Consider the following 22,928-nt stretch of genomic DNA (forward strand, 5'->3'; position numbering starts at 1 on the left):
GGAAGGAAAAATCTGATCCAGCTGTTGCAACACCTCACTGAGTGGGGCCATAGAAAATAGTGATACTGCATCAAAACTAACTAATACGTCCTCTTGCTACAAACCTATCTGGAAAATACAAGATCATCTAAAACTCGCCAAAAATGCTCACAAACGACTGAAAAAGACAGGAATTTGCATGATTCCAAGTAGTTGCGGTGAGCTGTAAGAGGGTCTACAACAATAATGGTCGAAAAACAACTAGAGGAGCATTTTTTTTTTAGGGCGCAAAACTGCTACGGTCATTAGCGCCCGGACTAGTAGAGGAGCATGAGGGCATTTGTAAAAGGGGGAGACTGACTAATCAACTGTTGCAGAACATGCTTTGCAGCTAGGAGACCATTACACCCATTCTGAAAGGACTCAAGTACTGGCAGCCACAAGAGGATATGACAAAAGGTTATGCAGAGAGGCCACAGAAATTGTAGAACGCCAGACAAATTTCAATAGGAAGGAGGAGAGTGTGAAATTGAATGATATTTGGATCCTGGTGCTGAATGAGATGTGTATCAGTCTTCCATCAGGGTTTGATAGCAACAGCAGACAACAGCAGTCGACAACAACCAACTGCAATTGGGTAGTCAGAACATTTGACACCACACCACATCATAGAAGCACGCATAAAGCAAATTTTGCTGCAGTCAGTAGCGAGCCAGGATGTGAATTGGACACTCAAAGAAGCTAAGATACCCCTTGAAAATACCCCTGCAGATGGGGACAAAAAGTTGTCTTTAAATGCGAAATCCATTCGAACATAGCATAATAGCTTGGAATGTTTCATGAATTGTGACAAAGTTTATGCCTTACAATTAGGACAGACAGCTTGTTGGTTTTCATCCCCACACAGAAAGCAGCACAATGGTTGCAGCTTAGTTTGCAGATCACATGACTGCTTTCACAGGTAGCCCTGCCTCTGATGTGATAGGTTTTGCCTGTGACCAGAGTGGAGTAGGTGGTGGTGATGGGAGGATGTATGGGCAGGTATTGCATATAGGTCTATTGTACGGGTATGAGCCATGAGGCAAAGGGTTGGGAGCAGGTGCGGAGTAGAGATGGACGAGAATATTGCATAGGTTCAGTGAGTAGCAGTATACTACTGTGAGAGGGATGGGAATGACGGTAGGTAGGATATTCCCCATTTCAGAACATGACAAGGTTAGTCGAAACCCTGGCGGAGAACCTGATTCAGTTGCTCCAGTCCTTGGTGGTACCAAGTCACGAGGGGAGTGCTCCTTTTTGCCCAGATGGCAGAAATACGGGAAGTGGTAGGTGACTGGACAGACAAGGCACAGGAGATCTGTTCCCATACAAAATTGGGAGGGTAATTCAGTCTGTGAAGGTCTCAGTGAGACCCTTGGTATATTTAGAGGGGTATGCTCATCACTAGAGGCGATGATCACAGGTTGCTAGGTTGTACGGAAGGGACTTCTTGGTATGGACTGGGTGGCTGCTGTTGAAGTGGAGGTATTGATAGTGGTTGATAGGTCTGACATGTTCTGTTTTAGGTCGCAAAAACAACAATGGTCATACACGCCTATGTCAGTACTCCAGAACAAAAAAAAGGAGTTAAAAGTGACTACACGTTAAGCCCAATAGACAAAAGAAAAGACAGCTAAAAACATAATTTGGAGAAAGGTCCATAAAATACGCCACAGAGAAATAAAGATTAAACATACTTCACCATATTGCTACAACAGGTAAAAAATAAAACGTGGTCGACAGTCCATGTATCACTTGCTAAAACAGCCAGTAAACATAAATTGGAACATTAGTGGTTAAAAAAAGGACATTCCCTCAGGAAATGGTAAACCATCAAAGGTTGAGAGTAATCAGTGCAAAGTGATGGGGGAGCACCACTCAACATATGGCAATGGCTGAGAAGACAGTGCCAATACGCACCCTAGCTAAAAAGATCTCCTCAGAGCAAGAGTGCTGAGAGGAGTGTCTTCCAAGCTGCTGGGAGAGGTTTAATTTCCCGGAGCTTGTTCCCATGAAGGGAGGACCAGTGGTGATGCCAAAGTGACATCACCTGCTGACAGACAGCAACACAGAGATCATCGGGGCAAATGGAAGAATTAGTGGGCCAAGTTACCTTGGGAGCAGCATCAGAAGCCTCGTTTTCCATCAGACCAATGTGACCAGGAACCCACATAAATATCACAATGGTTCCATCAAGAGTGAACAAGTGACAGCTTTCCTGGACCTGCTGCACTAAGGGATGGACAGTGTACAGCACACAGAGGCTCTGAACAGCACAGAGAGAGTTGGAGCATATAACACAATTGAAAAGCCTGTGTCTCTGGATGTACTGCATGGCCTGATACAAGGAGAAGAGCTCTGCTGTAAATACTGAGCAGTGTTCCAGAATCCGATACGAAAAAATGTCATTGCCACTGACAAAGGCACACTCAACACCACGGTCAGTCCAAGAGCCACCAGTGGACACAAAGGTACTATCATGAAGTTCATGCAAAGTTTGTGAAACTTATGGTGATACAACAAGGCTGGAGTAGTGTCCTCAGGAAGTGAATTAAGGCCAAGATGAACATGGGCTGCGCACAATGCCAAGGTGGTGAAGGGTTCATACCCATCAAGAAAGTACCAGGTAGTGTGAAGTTAAACTGCTGGAGCAAGAGCCAAAAGCAAACTCCAGGAGGTAACAGAGAAGAGGGACACGCCCCATATTGGCGATCAAAGGGCTCACTGAGGGAGGCGTCATAGGATAGGTGGCCAGGCTTGGCAGACAAACAGCATGCGCAACTGCTGAGGAGGAAGTCACGGTGGTATGACAGAGGTAGTTTGGTAGCGTCTGCATACAGACTCTCAACCGAGCTAGTGTAAAAGGCGCCAGTGGCCAAACAGATGCCACAATGGAGGATTGTACTGAGATGGCGTAAGACAGACAGATGTGCTGTTGCATAAACGAAACACCCATAGTCTAGTTACGAACAGACAAGGGACGGTACAAATGGAGGAGGGTGGTCGGATCCACTCCCCAGGCAGTACCGCTGAGGACACTTAGGGACTGCATACAGTGGGCAGCCAGGTAAGACACATGGGAGGACCAAGAAAGTTTCCTATTGAGTATGAGTCCCAGGAACTTCGTAGTTTCAATGAAAGAGAGAGCTACAGGCCCCAGACGTAAAGATGGTCGAAGAAACCAATTGCACCGGCAGGAATTCATACAAATGGTTTTGTCAATGGAAAAGTAAAAACCATTGTCAATGCTCCATGTGTAAAGATGATCGAGACATTGCTGAAGATGCTGCTCAATGAAACAAATTCGTGAACAACTGCAATAGATGGCAAAATCATCAACGAAAAGGGAGGCAGAGATGCCCAGCAGGATACAGGCCGTAATAGGGTTAACAGCGATAACAAAGAGTACAACACTCATGATGGAACCCTGAGGCACACTGTTTTCCTGGATAAAGGTGTCCAACAAGCCAGAACCACACATACCTTCGAAAAACATAGCCACAGTCTGATATTTCTGCAGAAAACCATTCATGACATGGGTTGACATGGTAATGACGTGGTCAACAGAATGGCGCACTCGAAAGCCATGCTGTGCAGTGGTCAGTAAATTGTGAGACTCGAGCCACCATACCAGCCAGGCACGAGTCATACATTCCATCACCTTGCAAACACAGCTGGTGAGAGAAATGGGATGGTAACTAGAAGGAAAATGTTTGTCCTTACCAGGCTTAAGTATGGGTATGACAGCGGCCTCATGACAGCGTATTGGAAACGTGCCCTCTGCCCAGATACGATTCTACGTATGAAGGAGAAAGTGCTTGCCCACAAGAGAAAGGTTCTGCAACATCTGAATGTGAACTTCGTCCAGCACTGGGGCAGAGGATCGGGAGGAAGCGAGAGGATGATCTAGCTCCTTCATAGTACAGGCGGCATTGTAGCATTCACAATTCTGAGAAGAGAAGAGTATCACCTGAGCCTCTTCCACTCATTTCCGATAGAGGAAGGCAGGGTGATAGTGGAAGGAGCTTGAAATCTCCACAAAATAGTGGCCCTATGTGTTGGAGATACCAATAGGGTCCACTATGACACCATCTGCTACCGTCAGGCTGAAAATTGGGGAATGAACCTCGGTCCCAGAGAGCCATCGAAGGTTGGCCCACACAGTGGTAGAGGGAGTGGAACTGTTAAAAGAACTAGTAAATGAAATCCAGCTAGCTCCTTCAGTACACAGAACAACGCAACGACACTGTGCATGCAACTGTTTATAATGAATGCAGGACAATGGTTAAAAACGCGAAGAGCATGTCTCCGCACAAAAATGGCACCACAGCATGCCTCAGTCCACCAAAGGGCCAGGACATGGTGCAGTAAAGAGGAAGTGCAGGGAATGGCATGTTTTGCTGTCGTAAGGATAACATTCATAAGATATTCTACCTGGTCATCACAACTGGGGAAATCTGGATCGTCGAAAGTGCCAGTCATCGGTCTTAGAAAGCTGCCATTTGGGTGTGCACATAGGCGGGGTAGGAGTCAGCAAATGGATAGCACATAGGAAATTGTCACTTGAGTACATGTCAGAGAGCGTGGACCATTCGAGACAATGGGCAAGCTGGGCAGTGCAGAAGAAGAGGTCTAAATGCAAATAAGGGTGCGTGGAGTCTGAAAGGAACGTGGGTGATCCCATGTTAAGTCAGATGAGGTAAAATTGATTGAGAAGGTCAGCAAAGAGGACACCTTTCAGACAGGTTCTGGGAGAGCCCCAAAAGGGACGGTGAACATTAGTCTCCGGGCAGCAGAAAGGGGCAAGGGAGTTGCCCAATAAGCTTGGGGAAGTCTACCCTGGTGGCACCGAATGACTGAGGGATGTTAATGGTACAAAGGGAAAAAGGGAAATAAGGAAGGAAAAGGTGAACCACAACAGCTTAAAGCTTGGTAGTCAGGGAGAAGGGTTGAGTATGAACATCATTCTGGATGAGCAGCATGACCCCCTGGGACGGAATGCTGTCCTCGGGGGAAGGTCAAAGCAGACCGGGAAGAATTCCAGGAACTCAAAATGGTTTTGAGGATGCAATTTTGTTTCCTGGGGGCAGAGAACAAGCAGACACTGCAATTCTAAGAGCAGCTTTGATGGAGCGAAAGCTGTGAACATTCCATTGGAGGAGAGTCATGGCAAGGAAGTGGGAGGAGGGATAAAATGAACTGTTGTTGCCTCAGCAGTTGCTGAGTGCCAGCCTTCAAAGACACACTGCTAAAGGGAACAAAGGCTGGAGGATCCTGCTCCACGAGATCTACAGAGGCGTCAGTATTCTCCTTCTGTCAGTCTGCGGAGTCCAGGCCAGAAAAATGGTTGGCGGTGTGCACCAGCAACGTGGACGTCGACCAGGCGGGGTATCACGCGGCGACACCATTGAAGAGGATCTCCGAGTCGGTGAAGGAGAACACAGTTTGCCTTTGTTTAACTTCTTTGAGACTTTCTAGTTGGCAGCGGGATACTCCGACGTTGGGCGGCTGGAGGGATGTAGGAAGTCTTCGTGGAAGTATTCCTTCTGTCCTTTCCAGCCTGCTGGCTGTGTAGCAAGTGACTTCACCCCGTGAGGAGAAAGTATGGTGGATTGTTGCACAGCTGGAGGAGGAATTGGGGTTGCTACCATGACACTGGGAGATATTACAACCGCGGTGCTGAATTTGAGGTAACACGTCTGCATGACCTGTCCTTCATGGAGTGAGAAGCAACAAGAACAGTACTGTAAGTACTGGATGGTAGACCACAGGGTTTTCAACTATCCAACAACTTGTGAGCAACTGGGTAAGGCACTTTTTCCTTAATCTGGATCTCCTGGGCAGCCCACTCATCAAGATACACAGGACAATCTCGGGAGGAGGTTGTATGGTCACCATTGCAGTTGACACAGTGTGGAGAAGGAGGCGGACAGTCGCACTAGTGAGTTTCCCTACCACAGGTTACACATTTGGCTGGGTATCGACACAAAACTCTAGTGTGGTTATAACAATGACGCTGGTAGCAGCGCATCAAGTTCGGAATGTACACTCTCACTGTGGTAACTTCATAATCTGTTTTGATCTTTGATGGAAGCATCACTACATGAAAAATGAGAAAAAGAGGGCGTGTGGGCACTAAAGAGGCATCTACCTTTCCATCACCCGATGGACTGCAGTGAAACCCTGATCAGAGAGGTACACTGGATTTCTGTCTTGGTCAGTCCATTAAACAGCCTAGTGTAAATAACACCACAGGAAGAATTCAGCATTCAATGGGCCTTGACATGAGCAGGATAACCATGGAGGAGTGAAGCTGCAAGTAGTAGTTGTACTTGAGAATCATGTGTCACTGCATAAACGAGAGCAGGATTTCACAAGGCTAGGAATTGTATCAACATCTTTCTGAATAATAAACCGATTTACAGAAGCAAAGAAATGACTGTCTTCAGTATGTGAAACTATAAGGAAATGTGGTGCAGCTTGGAGGGTCTTTGAATTGCTAGCCTTATTATTCTATTTATATTTCATACACATTGACTGTAAAGATGATGATTGGCTCATTGTGAGAAAATGCCCCATGACTGGCAGTGTCTTTGATGGCACACTCCTTCCAACTGGGGAGGAGGGGGGGGGGGGGGCTTCAGAAAGATGTACACACCTGTCTTAGGTCAATGTTCAGACCTCAGGTCACACCTCCCAAATACCTGACAGAGGGACCAATCAGCAATTCGGGAAGGTAGTTACCCCTCCCTGGGCCTGGCCTGTACCAGGGGGTATGTGCGAACCCTACCTGTCAACCCTCTACTTCTCTCCTTTTCCACTCTCCTCCTCCTCCTCCTCCCCCTCAAACATCACAACTACACCTAGCTGCCCTATCCTGTCCCCACCAGGCCTCTGCATGCCCCCACAAGCAGCACTACACCCTCTCCCACCTCTACAGTGGTATCACTCCCCCTGCATGCCCCAGCCTCCTCCTTACCCCCACCACCCACAAGGACAGTGGTTAAATGTGTGTGTGTTCTGCTAGCATGAATGTGTGTTTGGTTTCTACTTTAAAAGATGGTCTTTTGGACAGAAACTTAAATGTATAGCAGTCTTTTTGTTTCGACTGTCTGTTATGATTCAACATCTCCTCCATGTGGAGAGTAACAAGCTTTCCTTTTCATAATATTGTTGTTATTCCATTCTGGATTTTCCATTGTTTGATTTTTTAGTACAATAGTGGATCACAGATGCTCAGAGAACTTCAGCAAAAAGAAGGCGATAATGTTCTCACTGATCTCAGTTGCATAATTTTAGAGAAGCAATATTCAGAAAGATTATGTGAGAATTTTGCAGACATTATCGTACATCTTTATAAGGATCATGAGATAAAGATAAGAGTGATCAGAACATGTAAAAATGCATACAGTCAATTTTCCTATCAATATGTGAAACAACAGAAAATCGGCATTATTGTGTTTGCACTACGAAATGCACATGAATTTCCAAATGAGAGGGTACCATTTGTCAATTGTGTATCTTGTTTACATTCCAGGTTACAAACTGTGTTGCTAAATGTGATGACCATCTGCAACAATGACAACCTTGAACCACCCTAGAGACTGCTCTACTGCTGCCCATAAGATCTCGAATGAGATTTTGGTTACCTCTTTTGCTATGCTCATCTTCATCCTCCAACATGTGTTTGTGTCCCATTGGCAAACTTTGTCTTTCAGGCAACTCTACAGCCAGAAAGAGTACAGGTTCATATCTGGTGGTTATGGTGGCATTGTGGTTTGGAATGATTGGCCAGTGATTTGGTTTTCTCCATAAGTGTTACTGAGTAACCAGATAACCTCGCAAGCAGTGTGAGGCGAAGCTCCATCATGCATCAAAACAACTGAGTCCAAAGCATGTCTTTCACAAAGAGAAGGCATCACATGTTGGCGAAGCAGATCATAGTAATGTGTGCAATTCATGCTGCATGTCCTTGCTCCTTGGAGTCCAAGTTCCTCCTACATTGCCGTACCAGTATCATGACACCAACACTACTAACGATGCAAATCCTGCAGCACACAGTCCAAACATTATTCATAAAATGTTGAGTACTCATGCAGTAAATAGTTTTACATCTGCATTGGCTCCAGTATCGAAAATTTTATTATAACCACCCTATACTCAAATGAAGACTACTGTCTACTTTCATTCATTTCAGTAAATTACATCCCTGTAATCAAAGGAAGCATATTGCAGGGAATACAAAGAGTTTACAAAGAGAAAATTGTAAACTTACATTTGAAAACCTGCACTTTCCCATTAACAGCCATAAAATCTGGAATAAGCCCCTTGAAAATGTGTGTTGGCTAGTAGGGTCTACTACACACTTTTGGAATGGTACCTATGGCTGGTTACACATTTTATCTTTTCTTCTTCTTCTTCTTCGAGGCCTCCTTTCAGACCTTTTGCAATTGAGTTTTTCCATTCATTGTTGACATTTATCTGCACTTGAGACAAATAGTACAATGCCATTCCACAAAACACAGATGCTTCAGATATGATCTATTACAAAATTTTCCTTCATTTTTGCAATTTAAGGATCTGAAAACATCCTCTAGGATAGCCAAGAATAGTTACGATAGTTTTATATCCCTGTATGACTCCTTCCATCAGTTCTAAATTTTCCAATATTCTGATGAACTTTGATGTAAGCTGCAGAACTGGCTTACATTATTCAGTACACTAATCAATGTGTTGTTTCTGGAGAGCCGTTTTTAAGATTTTGTTGAAACAGAGTCAAAAGCTTCTCAAAATCAATGAATTTAAGACTTAATAGTAATTCACACTTGTTGCAGCATTCTTTAATTTTGTTCACAGCTTTAAAGTTCATACTGCAATATCTATTTTTAAGGCAGCTTGTTCCATACTTGAATTAAAAGTAATAGCTTTTTTCTAGCAGTTGGTGATAACTTCAGTGAATAACTTCCACATTATGCTAACAGACTGAAACTTCTTTGGGTTTTTTGTCATGGACTACAATGATTACAGAACTGTTCCATTTTTTAGAAGCAGTGATGATCTGATGTTATTCTGCAACAAATTCACAGTTTCCTTCTGTCTTACATTGGAACTCAACCCTCAATAAATTTACCGACTTCATTTGGCATCGCTTCCTGAATGTCCTTTATTTTTTTGTGTTCCAATTCATCTCTCTAACTATGGAAACATTTAAAGAAGTCTGGGAATCTGTTCACACTAATATTTGCCATATATACATAGTGAATTGTAACTGGTTGCAAATAAAGAATTTTCTATAAGTTAGTATTTTATTTTTATCATTAAAAATAATAATAAAAAAAAAAGGTGTCACACCTTATGCATTCATAGAAATTTGCTTATTACATAGCCCCAATGAATTGCTTCAATGCAAGATCTTTACAGTCTCAACTGAAATTGGTGTGGCATAATTCCTATTAACTGGCAGTACCCATACAACAAATCTAGGATGCTATAGTTGAAATTTCATACTGGTAGTTACACGAAATTTGATAACTACATTGCGCAGTGTACATAATCACTGTGCAAGAGTCAATTATATTCTGAAACTTCCTGGCAGATTAAAACTGTGTGCCCGAGCGAGACTCGAACTCGGGACCTTTGCCTTTCGCGGGCAAGTGCTCTACCAACTGAGCTACCGAAGCACGACTCACGCCTGGTACTCACAGCTTTACTTCTGCCTGTATCTCGTCTCCCACCTTCCAAACTTTACAGAAGCTCTCCTGTGAACCATGTCCTTGCTCTTTGGAGTCCAAGTTCCTCCTACATTGCCGTACCAGTATCATGACACCAACACTACTAATGATGCAAATCCTGCAGCACACAGTCCGAACATTATTCATAAAATGTTGAGTACTCATGCAGGAAATAGTTTTACATCTGCATTGGCTCCAGTATCGAAAATTTTATTATAACCACCCTATACTCAAATGAAGACTACTGTCTACTTTCATTCATTTCAGTAAATTACATCCCTGTAATCAAAGGAAGTATACTGCAGGGAATACAAAGAGTTTACAAAGAGAAAATTGTAAACTTATATTTGGAAACCTGCACTTTCGGGAGTGCTAGTTCTGCTAGGTTCGCAGGAGAGCTTCTGTAAAGTTTGGAAGGTGGGAGACGAGATACTGGCAGAAGTAAAGCTGTGAGTACCGAGCGTGAGTCATGCTTCGGTAGCTCAGTTGGTAGAGCACTTGCCCGAGAAAGGTAAAGGTCCCGAGTTCAAGTCTCGGTCGGGCACACAGTTTTAATCTGCCAGGAAGTTTCATATCAGCACACACTCCGCTGCAGAGTGAAAATCTCATTCTGTCAATTATATTCTGTTTGTCAGGTGGCATAGCAAACAATTGACACCATTTCTGAGGTAACATGTATCTTCAAACTAGGCCTACTTGAAATAATACAGTTGTAAATTTGTTTAACATGCATTATTTGAAACTTTTGGCTCCTTTTTCGAATCAGGGTTAACAAGTCAATGAGTGTCTATGGCATACGATCAGTAAAATAACATCTGACGTTGGATTTACATAGTTTTCAGAGAAAAAGATACTTTACCCTTATTTATTTTCTAATAACATCAATGGCACAGGTTCTACATGCTGTCGCCTTGCAAATTACACATTTTAAGGTAACAAGGATAAGCAGTTCTTTACTCGCAATGACCGGCGTCAAAATATTTCCTCTGGGTTGAAGTGCAACAAAAACATTGGTTTCCCCCCCTCTAGAAGAAAAATGATCTGACAACGATAGTGGTGTAAATCTTATTTAAAAGGTAATTTTTGCACACAGTCACGTTATTATCGTCGCTAGTTTTTATCATGGAAGGAAATTTCACGATGACCGCTTGTCCTCGTAAGTGTATAGGTAAGAAGTTTTTTGTCAGTCAGGCTGTAAACGCAAAGAACCGCGGGGTAGAAATTTGTGACGATTGCCTTTTAGGCGGTTCTTCATCCGCTGTGGTGATGTCATTTGAATGAATAATACTCGCCTTACTGTGACTCATACAAAAAAAACCTTGATAGGAAAAAATCTTTGCCGAAGGATTTATTCGTTATTCACCTGCTCCTTTGTCTGAGGATATCCTTTGTTTTTTCAATTCGAAATCATATAAACATAGCGCATCATCAATAAATTGTTGAAACTGGTGTAAACCACGCCCTCTCTTCCAAACTAACTGACTGACTAAGAAAGACGCACATATTTCGGTTAATTTATTTGACGTTTAATACCATACCTTCTTTTAAGGTTTTCCATAAAAGTTTCCATGGTGATTTCGTCCAAAAGGACGAAATCACCAATTCCAACCTCATCTTGCGTAGCCATCACTTCCCACTGTCACTGATAACTGAACACCAGTTGTACTGACGTCTGTGATGTGCACTGGCTTTACTTTCCTTCGGTTACTCCTACACCCAGGGGCAATGCATCTCGTATGTCACGCACACGCACATCGCAGAGTGGGAGTCAGCAACACAAAATCGATGTTTTGACGAGACGGCTTTATCAATCGTTCGCACGCCCACATAAATAAAAACAGCTTATAATGGCAATCATTTCACTGAATAGCCAGGAACCTAAATCCTAATTCTGATTGTGCACTAAGAATCGCAGAAAATTACAACGAACCTAAGTACAAAAATGTCTATATGCTTGTAGAAAAGTCTAATCCGACTAACCCTTTAAATAACAGTGAGAGATGTATGTACCACTAGAACCAGTATATATTTTTTTTTCTCCTGATTCATTGGTATGAATATTTACCACCCTTAAAATAATCAACTAAGCTGTTTTATTCACTGCTGTTCAAATAGTACATATTGGCGGTTATTTCATTGGTATGCTACGAAAAAGGTTGGTGAGAAGACTGTGCATCGCTCGCAGTTGCTATACTATTCTACTTCCATACTGTCAATAATAGTACAGTGGAAGGAACCCGCGGCTATACTTGATGTAACCTCGTTGTCTACGTGGTATGTAGATTACAGATGAAATTAAACTCGCACGCAATCACTATGAAAGGGAAATATCACCAATCATCATATTTCAAAAATGGAAAATCTGTTCAAGCATCCGACTTCTGCAAATTAAATATTTACCTCAATATTTTTATTCTTTTCATGACATATTTGTTACATAAATTCAATATTGATGCATTCTCTAAAATACTGTATTTTCAGTAAATAGTTAATTTGTACAGCAAAATAAATCCACACTAAGTCGATTGTTGCATCGATAACTGCGCTCTGTAAATAGAAGGCGCCTCGAGTGGAGCGTACCCCCAGAGGTTTGGCGTTGTTTATGTTTGGGTAGAGTAGGCGGTCTAAAATGTTTGCAAAGTGGAAGGAAGTTTTTGTGCGGGATTACACTTGGTTCAACAGGAAGGAAGAGGACGACGACGATGGCGACGATCTTAAAATTTATGGTCCCCGCATCCTACAACCGCAAATGAATGAGAATAATCTAAAAATATTTAAGTCTCATGATTCCTCGCAACTTATGCAGAATACTAACAGTGATACGGAGTTGAAAGTAGCAAGATTTATGATGTATTTTTCATTCTCAGTGCTTTGCTCGAAGATATATTTCGGTTACAGTAAGTATATTTATTTTTAAAAAAAGTTATCTGACTATATGCTATAATAAAGACTAAGCATTGGGTGTGGACTCAATCGGTGAAGATGTAGACGCAAAAATGCAGCAACGTTAGCATATTACATGTGTTGCGGGGAGTAGAAGGAAATAGACTTAATTAGAGGAGAGCTTGCAACATAACAGTTAATACCTTTCTAAAGAACTAAATTATTACTTTATAAAGTCAAATTTTTTTTTGTTGTTATGGTTTTCCATGGACCATAACTGCAAACGCATTACGTTGAACGTGTAAATTAGTTGACAGATACATTTTCTTAGCGAAAATTATTCTCTATATATATTCTCTCAATGTGCACGACAAGATACAACCGTTGTACCAAATGGCAAGATTTATTCCTGTTCCATTTGCATATGAAGTGTACGAAGAAAGACCACTTAAGTGCCTTAGTGCGAACTATATTTAGACTAATCTTCACTTCATAGTCACTACAGGAGCGATATTTAGGAGGCTTAAGTACTTGCTAGATTACAGTGTTCATTTAACACTGGTCTTAAAACTAGGATAGTTGGAGTCCATCTTCAAATGTTTGCATTTCAGGTTTTTCAACATTTCTGTAATCCTTTCCCTTGGGCTGACAGTTTGTGCTTCCTTTCTGTGTCTGTATTCAATTTCTTCTGTTAATCTTGTTTTGTATGAGCCCAGTATGTTTGAATAGTATTTTAGAATCCATGGCACAAGTGATTTGTGAACACTCTTTGCATTATCCCCAGTAGCTTGCCTGTTGCCTGCCCGAGATGTTCTCTTTTGTCGGATCTTCTTAATCATCTTAATCTTGTGTGCCTTAACACCGGCGAAGCCACGTTTCTCTCTGATTCCACGCACACTTATTCCCACTTAGACCTACCTTGTGTGACTTGCCTATACAGTCATACACTACCATAGCGGCCCGCTCATTGGAAATTCTCTCTTGTTGACTGGAGGCTGTATTCATCCTTGGCAGTCTTTGACAAATGGCTGTTTCCCAGCTGTGATGATCAGGTCGAGCACCTCATGGACATTATTCTCTCGGCTGCCAAATCCTCTATCCCTCGTACTACTACTTCTCCCCATCGGGTCCCGGTCCCCTAGTAGACTGTGGAGTGCGGCAATGCGATTTGTGCCCGATGACGTGCACTTCGCTTCTTTCACCATCATCCTACGTTAATGAACTGCACCTATTACAAGATACTACGTGCGCAGTGCTGCCACACTATTAAGGAAAGTAAGACAGCATGCTGGGTTTCCTTCACCAGCTCGTTCATCAGTTTTACTCTGTCCTCTCTCATTTGGGGTGGCCTGCGCTGGCTTTCTGGGACTACCGCCCACTCCCCGATCCCTGGTCTGACTGTGGCAGGGAACGTCATAGTCGACCGTGTTGATGTTTCCAATGCTTTGGGCCAGTAGTTTGTGGAGGTTTCAAGCTCCACCCACTACCATCCTGCCTTCCTTCCTCGGAAACAGGCGGAGGAGGCTTATACAGTCTCTTTTTCTCTCTTTGAATCAAGAATGCTACAATACTCATTTTACTACAAGGGAGCTCGAACATGCTCTCTCCTCATCCAGGTCTTCTGCTCCTGTGCCTGATACAATCCACGCCCTCATGCTGCAGAATCTTAATCCTGCGGGAAAACGCTTTGTCCTCGATACCTACAACCGTATTTGGCCTGATGGTGTATTTCCCATGCTTTGGCATGAAGCTATTATTGTTCTCCTACCTAAGCCTCGTAAAGATAAATCTCTTCCTTCCAGCTATCGTCCAATTTCCCTTACCGGCAGCATTTGTAAGGTGATGGACCCATGATCAATGGTCGATTGGTGTGGTGTCTGGGGTCACACCATCTTCTCACTAATGCTCAGTGTGGGTTCCGAAAGCGCCGCTCGGCAGTTGATCATCTTGTCACCCTGTCAACGTTCATAATGAATAATTTTCACGGTGGCCATTTTCTTTGATTTGGAGAAAGCCTATGATACTTGTTGCCAGGCAGGCATTTACATACTATGCACACATGGGGCCTTTTCAGTCATCTTCCCACTTTCATCTGGGAATTTTTAACAGACCGAGTTTTTAAAGTATGTGTGGGTTCCTCCTTATCCCATACCTTTTCACAGGGGAACGGGGTGCCTCAGGGCTCCGTACTGAGTGTCATTCTCTTCGCCATAGCCATCAACCCCATTATGGACTGCCTTCCAGCTGGTGTTTCTAGTTCTCTTTTCTTTTACGACTTTGCTATTTATTGCAGCTCCCAGCGGACATGTCTCTTGCAACGCTGTCTTCAGCATTGTCTGGACCGTCTCTATTTGTGGAGCATCACAAATGGTTTCCGCTTTTCTGCTACCAAATCCGTTTGCATCAACTTATTGCGGTACAAGGCGTTTCTTCCACCATCCTTGAGACTGGGCCAAAATGCTCTCCCGCTCGTGGATGCTATGAAGTTCTTAGGGTTTACATTTGATTGGAAACTCAGTTAGTCTCCCCACATGTCCTACCTGGCTGCATGCTGCGCCCAGCTCCTAAATGTGCTTCACGTTTTGAGCGGTACCTCTTGGGGAGTTGACCGGACTGTTCTCCTCTGCCTCTGTTGATCTCTTGTCCGCTCCAAGTTGAATTATGGGCGCATTGTCTACTCCTCTGCACTGCTGTCTCTCTTATGCCATCTAAATACAATACATCATTTGGGGATCCGTCTCGCCACTGGTGCCTTCTGTACTAGCCCAGTTGATAGTCTCTATGCAGAAGCCGGCGAACTACCACTGTCATACCGGCGCGACATCCTACTCAGTGGATATGCGTGTCGGCTTTCTTCCATGCTAGGCCACCCAACCTTTGACCCTTTTTCTGATGACATTCTTGACCACCAGTACGAGATGTATGTTTCTCCTCTTCTGCCTCCCAGCGTCCGCTTTTGTCACCTGCTTCAGCAGCTGCAGTTCACACTTCCTACCACTTTCCGAATGGGGAAGAGCCTTTCACCACCTTGGCTTCAGACACAGGTTTGTGTTCATTTTGGCCTCAGCTCGTCCCTGAAGGATTCGAGTCCCGAGCTGACCTATCGCTGCAAATTTCTCGAACTTTGCTCACAACTTGCCGATAGCATATTTTTGTACACTGATGCTTCCAAGTCCACCCAAGGTGTTGTCTGTGCTTTTGTCCTCAGGGCTGACAATTTTTAATATCGGCTTCTCGACCAGTGCACAATTTTTACAGCAGAGCATTTTGCCCTCTATTGGGCTGTTCACTATGTCCAGAGGCAACAGCTCAAAGCTGTGTGATCTACTCTGACTCCCTCAGTGCCCTTCATAGTCTAGATGATCCCGATCCAGTCTACCCCATTGTTCGACGGATCCAGGACTGCCTCCATCTGTTCCCAGATGGAGGAGCCCAAGTGATGTTCATGTGGGTTTCTGGCCATGTTGGTGTGCCTGGGAATGATGCTGCTGATTCTGCGGCCAAGACCGCAGACCATCTCGATCGGCCCGCCTCTTACACTGTTCCCTCGCAATATATTTATACTTTTCTCTATCAGCGTATCACGTCACTGTGGCATGACCATTGGTGCTCCCTTCATGGGAACAAAGTCAGAGAAGTCACCTCTCCTAACAGCCTGATCGACTTCCTCCCGGCCGTCTCGCCATGAGGAAGTAATGTTACCTCGGTTGCAAATAGGGCACTGTCGTTTTAGTCACCGCCACTTGTTGAGTGGCGACACTGCACCCAGCTGTTCTTTTATGTAGCAACAGTCAGACATTTCCTGATCCTCTGCCCCTATTTTAACCACTTACGTCTCAGGGTCGGGCTGCCGCCTGCTTTGTCAGACATTTTAGCGGATAATGTGCGAGCTGTGGCTCGCATTTTAATTTTTTTTAAAACTCAGTAATATGACAAAAGACACTTGATTTCTACCTGATGACTCCAGTGTCTTGTCGACGTCTTTTAGATACTCTTCCGTAATGTCTTGATGTTTTGGATTTTTTTTTATTTTTTATTTTTTTTATTTATTTATTATTTTTTTTTTTTAATATTGGATCTTGCAACGGTTTTTTACCCTCGTGGTCCCAGCATTCTATGGCCCTATACTGGGCACTTAGGACCTTAGATGTTTTGTGCCCTTAAACCCCACAAAAAAAATCTGTTATATTTTCATCTCCACAACAAAATAACTTCACAAGTCATCCGCGTCTTGGACCATTAGATACTAACAGATACAATTATAATATGTTTGGTTTAATAACCACTATACGGTTCTTGCTTCTAGCAAGTCCAACACCAGAAAATCAAATGTAACTGTCTTTAGTTCAATATGTAATTCATTTGTTCACATGAAATACAGTTGTTACACCACCAAGGAATAAAGTGTGCTTGCTCCTTGTACTGGACATACATCTTCTATGGCGCGAGCAGCAAAAACTTGTCCATGCCGATCAACTGTCACTATTGCAGTATTCCCCCAATACACATCCATCCTGCACACAGAAACCGGTGGTGAGGTAGACACATCTCCACTCTCTCACCCTCGTACTTAAAATATCGGGTGTTTGAGATGGAGGAAAGCTGAGTGTCTCTAGAACTTACATAGAAATTCTTGAGGTACTACAACTTTTGAGGACTTGTAGAGGTGACCAAGACAGTTAAGTTTAACAAGGGAACTCCGCAAGCATACTGTTTTCCTGCTTGTGCAGAATACATCACACATTGCTCTCTGACTCCTGCTGCATATTGTCTTGTGTTCACTTACAAGTAGGGTGCATTGTGACAACCAACGACATCAACACAGATACAGTACCTCCGTATCTTTTGGGGCACACAGTCACCATCCCTGGCTCTCTGACATCTGCGGCATCCTTAACCCAGATCAGTGGGTCTTGCTCAGATGCCTCCAGGGTTCTCATAAATCCAGGATTTCATGTCACCCCACATGTAGTAATCTTGCGAGTTCAAGTTGGGAGAATCTGCAGGCCAAGGTATCAGGCCACTATGACCAAATCCAGATGATCTCAAACTGGACATGAAAAATGAGTTGGTGTACCATTGTACTGGAACCACCTGTTTTGTCTCACATGCATTGGAACATCTTCCAAGAGCCCATGCAGTTCGCCATCAAGGAGTCACAAGTACACAGTTCCCAGAAATGAGGTGGAAGAAGTTATGGCCCAATCACACATCCATCCAGAAATCCTACCCGAATGTTGAGATTGTATTGTTCCCAAAACCCATGGGGGCTCGTAGCATGCAGGTTTTCATCAGTGCTCACATGAATGTTGTGGGAATTGAGAACTCCTTACCCGGTGAGCTTTGCTTCATCCATGAAAAGTATCCGCCATTGGAATTCCACACAACAATACAAGAACCACTTTCAGAATTGCGCTTGTGCGCAAAATCCTGTAGCTACATTGCCTTTGTCCTCTGGGGTTGTTACAGATGTAGCTGCTGCTCGTGTAGAATGCACCAGACAATTTAATGATCCACACTCCGTCAATCACCAGTGTTTCTGGTACTTGTTATCATGTTCTCTTCTACCGCATGGAATACAGCCTCTTCAAACTCGGATGTGAGCTACTGCCACGGAGCACCATAGTTGTCCTTGCTGGTGATGAATGTACCCATTTCCAAGACCCATTGGTATACCATAACAAAGAGGGAATGCGAAGGTATCTGGCAGTTTGGAAAATACTCTGCATATAACTGACATGAAATCCTCCCATTGCATCAAGCTTTGCTGTACAATAACATCATGTCGGCATATTTCGCAGATGTGTAGTTCACCATGGTCAATAACAAAGTACTAAAAATGAAATGTATGCATGGCTTGTATTCGGTACTGTAGTTTGATCACTACTGTACAGTAGTTCAGTATAAACAAAGACAACAAGCACAACAGTAGGTACAAACCTATGTGGGCAGATCACAAACTCAACAGAATGGCATGTGAACAAACCTGCAGTGGGCGTGGGACATTGGGTGATAGGTGAGTGGCATATGTAATACCCTAGTCAGTGGCACTGAAAATGCGGGGGTTTTAAATGTGTATTGCAGTATTTTGCATGTACCGGGAAGACAGTATGTTTCTGCACATGAGTTCTTATGCTAACCTTGTCTTGGTCCCCACTACAAGTCCTCAATGTCTGTAAGGGGAATTTGGTTACATCCTGTATGGAAGGATGGCGTGAATGGTCAAAAAAGATTTGCTTAACTCACTGGAGAGAATAGTGGAAAGATTGAAAAACATAGTGTCGGTTACTTTGAGATACACAAGTTATCATGTGAAACCCTGCTTCCAAAATTTCAGGAACCATTATTGCAATTGAGGAATCCATAGATGTTGTTCATCCTCTCTGTGGCTTGAACCCAGAGCTACTGTAAAGATAAAATTATACTAATTACAGCAAGCATAGGATCATTTTAGCAGCCATTCTTCTTGTGCTCCACGTGCGATTGGAAGGGGAAGAAATCTTAACATTTGGTATGATATTAAGTGCTCTCTGCCATGCATTTCACAGTGTTCTGCAGAGTATGTATGTATATTTAGAAAAGTTTATACCCATCCTTGATTCTAAGTATTAATTTGAGTTTCTTGTACAGGGTGTTACAAAAAGGTACGGACAAACTTTCAGGAAACATTCCTCACACACAAAGAAAGAAAATATGTTATGTGGACATGTGTCCGGAAACACTTACTTTCCATGTTAGAGCTCATTTTATTACTTCTCTTCAAATCACATTAATCATGGAATGGAAACACACAGCAACAGAACGTACCAGCGTGACTTCAAACACTTTGTTACAGGAAGTGTTCAAAATGTCCTCCGTTAGCGAGGATACATGCATCCACCCTCCGTCGCACGGAATCCCTGATGCGCTGATGCAGCCCAGGAGAATGGCGTATTGTATCACAGCCGTCCACAATACGAGCACGAAGAATCTCTACATTTGGTACCGGGGTTGCGTAGACAAGAGCTTTCAAATGCCCCCATAAATGAAAGTCAAGAGGGTTGAGGTCAGGAGAGCGTGGAGGCCATGGAATTGGTCCACCTCTACCAATCCATCAGTCACCGAATCTGTTGTTGAGAAGCGTACGAACACTTCGACTGAAATGTGCAGGAGCTCCGCCATGCATGAACCACATGTTGTGTCGTACTTGTAAGGGCACATGTTCTAGCATCACAGGTAGAGTATCCCGTATGAAATCATGATAACGTCCTCCATTGAGCGTAGGTGGCAGAACATGGGGCCCAATCAAGACATCACCAACAATGCCTGCCCAAATGTTCACAGAAAATCCGTGTTGATGACGTGATTGCACAATTGCGTGTGGATTCTTGTCAGCCCACACATGTTGATTGTGAAAATTTACAATTTGATCACGTTGGAATGAACATTTGCACTGAAATGAGGATTGACACACTGTTGGATGAACCATTCGCAGAAGTGTACCTGTGGAGGCCAATCAGCTGCTGATAGTGCCTGCACACGCTGTACATGGTATGGAAACAACTGGTTCTCCCGTAGCACTCTCCATACAGTGACTTGGTCAACATTACCTTGTACAGCAGCAACTTCTCTGACGCTGACATTAGGGTTATCGTCAACTGCACGAAGAATTGCCTCGTCCATTGCAGGTGTCCTCGTCGTTCTAGGTCTTCCCCAGTCGCGAGTCATAGGCTGGAATGTTCCGTGCTCCCTAAGACGCCGATCAATTGCTTCGAACGACTTCCTGTCGGGACACCTTCATTCTGGAAATCTGTCTCGATACAAACGTACCGCGCCACGGCTATTGCCCCGTGCTAATCCATACATCAAATGGGATCTGCCAACTCCGCATTTGTAAACATTGCACTGAGTGCAAAACCACGTTCGTGATGAACACTAACCTGTTGATGCTACGTACTGATGTGCTTGATGCTAGTACTGTAGAGCAATGAGTCGCATGTCAACACACGCACCGAAGGCAACATTACCTTCCCTCAATTGGGCCAACTGGCGGTGAATCGAGGAAGTACAGTACATACTGACGAAACTAAAATGAGCTGTAACATGGAAATTAAGCATTTCCGGACACATGTCCACATAACATCTTTTCTTTATTTGTGTGTGAGGAATGTTTCCTGAAAGTTTGGCTGTACCTTTTTGTAACACCCTTTATATGCACAAACTCAGTATCCTGTTAGCCTATTCATTCAACATACACTTTTATTTACTTCAAAAATCTCATCGCTGCTCATTTTTAATATTGTTTCAAGGGGAATCCAATGTAATTGCTTAGGGAGTTCGCAGGAGTTTAGTATCTATTTTTTTTTTTGTTGGGGGTTGACAGTGACTTACATAAGGGAACAAATGAAGTGAGAGATTTTTCTCAGTATGTAAAACTTTCTATAAAGCTATCTACAGAAGGTTTGTACACTCCACATATTCTCTTGGTTGCATCCTCCTGCTATATAACCACCTCCTTCCTCAGTGGAGAAGAATCATACAATAGTTTCCTCTATCATTCATGGTGAGAAGTGACAGCAAATATTTCAGTAGTAGTGCTTAATCCAACATAAATATTCCTAACATCAAAATATGCCTAAATACTCCTTTTTGCCAAGAATGTATAATGTGATCTGGTTTTTATTGTACTAGTACCCTTCCATTTGAGTGTATCAAAGATCAATTGAAGAAAGTGGATAATTTATTGAAAATGAGTTATAAGATGAACATCAACAAAAGTAACACAAGAGTAATGGAATGTGCTTAAATCTGGCTATGCTGATAGCATTATATTAGGAAATGAGACACTGAAACTTTGTTTTTTGGGCAACAAACTAACACAGGTTACAGATTGACGATAGCATTCTGCATTTCTGAAAAAGAGAAGTTTGTTAAACCACACTAGCCTTGTACGGAAATTAAGTGTGGATGATAAATAATTCAGATTAGAAGAGAATAGAAGCTGTTGAAATGTGGCACTGCAGGAGAATGCTGAGGATTTGGTGGCTAAATCAAATAAGTAATGAAGAAATTAAGAAAAAAAAGAAATTTGTTCCACATCTTGACTAAAAGAAAGGAACATTTAATAGGACACACCCTGAGGCATGAATGAATTGTCTGCATATACAGCTACAAAGATACTCTGCAGTCCACCATACAGCCCTTGGAGGATAGTACCCCATACCACTAATAGCCATTTCCTTTCCTGTTCCACTCATAAATGAGTGTCTATGCCTTCGAATGATCCCTAGCCCCCTACCCCATGAACCATGGACCTCGTTGTCAGTGGGTTGGGTTGCATGCCTCAGTGATACAGATAGCCGTATCATAGATGCAATCACAATACAAGGGTATCTGTTGAGAGGCCAGACAGACATGTGGTTCCTGAAGAGAGGCAGCAGCCTTTTTAGCAGTTGCAGGAGCAACAGTCTGGATAATTGACTGATCTGGCCTTGTAACATCAATCAGAATGGCCTTGCTGTGCTGGTGCTGCAAATGGCTGTAAGCAAGGGGAAACTACAGCCATAATTTTTTCCAAGCACACTTGGTTTAAGAATCGTAAAAGAAGGTTGTATGCATGGAAGAGACCAGGAGATACGGGAAGGTTTCAGGCTGAATATGTAATGGTTAGACAGAGATTTTAGAACCAGATTTTGAATTGTAAGACAGGGGCAGATGTCGGCTCTGACCCCAATTTATTGGTTCTGAACTTTAGATTAAAACTGAAGTAACTGGAAAAGGATAAGAAATAGGGAGATGAGACCTGGATAAGTTAAAAGAACTAGAGGTTGTTGAGAGGTTGAGTAGATGAAATAGTGAGGTCAGTAGAGGATCAAGTAGGTAAAAAGATGAAATCCTTTGGTAACAAAAGAAATATTGACTTTAACTGATGAAAGTAGAAAATAGAAAAGTGCTTTATGTGAAGCAGGCAAAAGGAAATACAAACGTCTAAAAAATTAGATTGACGGGAAGTGCAAAGTGATTAAGCAGGACTGGCTAGAGGACAAATGTAAGGATTTAGAAGCACATATCGCTAGAGAAAATTAGAGAGACCTTTAGAGAAAAGAGAACCAGTCCTAAGCAAAGAAGGTAAAGCTGAAAGATGGAAGGAGTGTATAGAGCGTCTGCACAAGGGAGACGAACTTGAAGGCAATATTATGGAAATGGAAGAGAACATAGATGAAAGCGTGATGGGAGGCATGATAGTGCAAGATGAATTTGACAGAGCTCTGAAAGACCTAAGTTGAAACAAGGCCCCGGGAGATGATGATATTCCAT

The 22,928-nt window shown here is 43.1% G+C and overlaps 2 protein-coding genes across 2 annotated transcripts in view; one reads left to right on the forward strand and one right to left on the reverse strand.

The window, feature by feature from the left end:
* The window catches only part of LOC124605462 (unconventional myosin ID), a 156,250-nt gene extending 144,774 nt beyond the window's left edge, over nucleotides 1-11,476 (reverse strand). The window contains exon 1 of the mRNA XM_047137151.1: nucleotides 11,288-11,476. Coding sequence (XP_046993107.1) covers nucleotides 11,288-11,376 — 89 coding nt within the window. The 5' untranslated portion in view covers nucleotides 11,377-11,476. The remainder of the gene's footprint in view (nucleotides 1-11,287) is intronic.
* An 818-nt stretch (nucleotides 11,477-12,294) lies between these two features.
* The window catches only part of LOC124605644, a 51,119-nt gene continuing 40,485 nt past the window's right edge, over nucleotides 12,295-22,928 (forward strand). Inside the window, exon 1 of the mRNA XM_047137465.1 lies at nucleotides 12,295-12,646. Within this exon, the coding sequence (XP_046993421.1) occupies nucleotides 12,379-12,646 (268 nt within the window). The 5' untranslated portion in view covers nucleotides 12,295-12,378. The remainder of the gene's footprint in view (nucleotides 12,647-22,928) is intronic.

Source organism: Schistocerca americana, chromosome 3 (genome assembly GCF_021461395.2).
Source record: "Schistocerca americana isolate TAMUIC-IGC-003095 chromosome 3, iqSchAmer2.1, whole genome shotgun sequence".
NCBI lineage: Eukaryota > Metazoa > Arthropoda > Insecta > Orthoptera > Acrididae > Schistocerca > Schistocerca americana.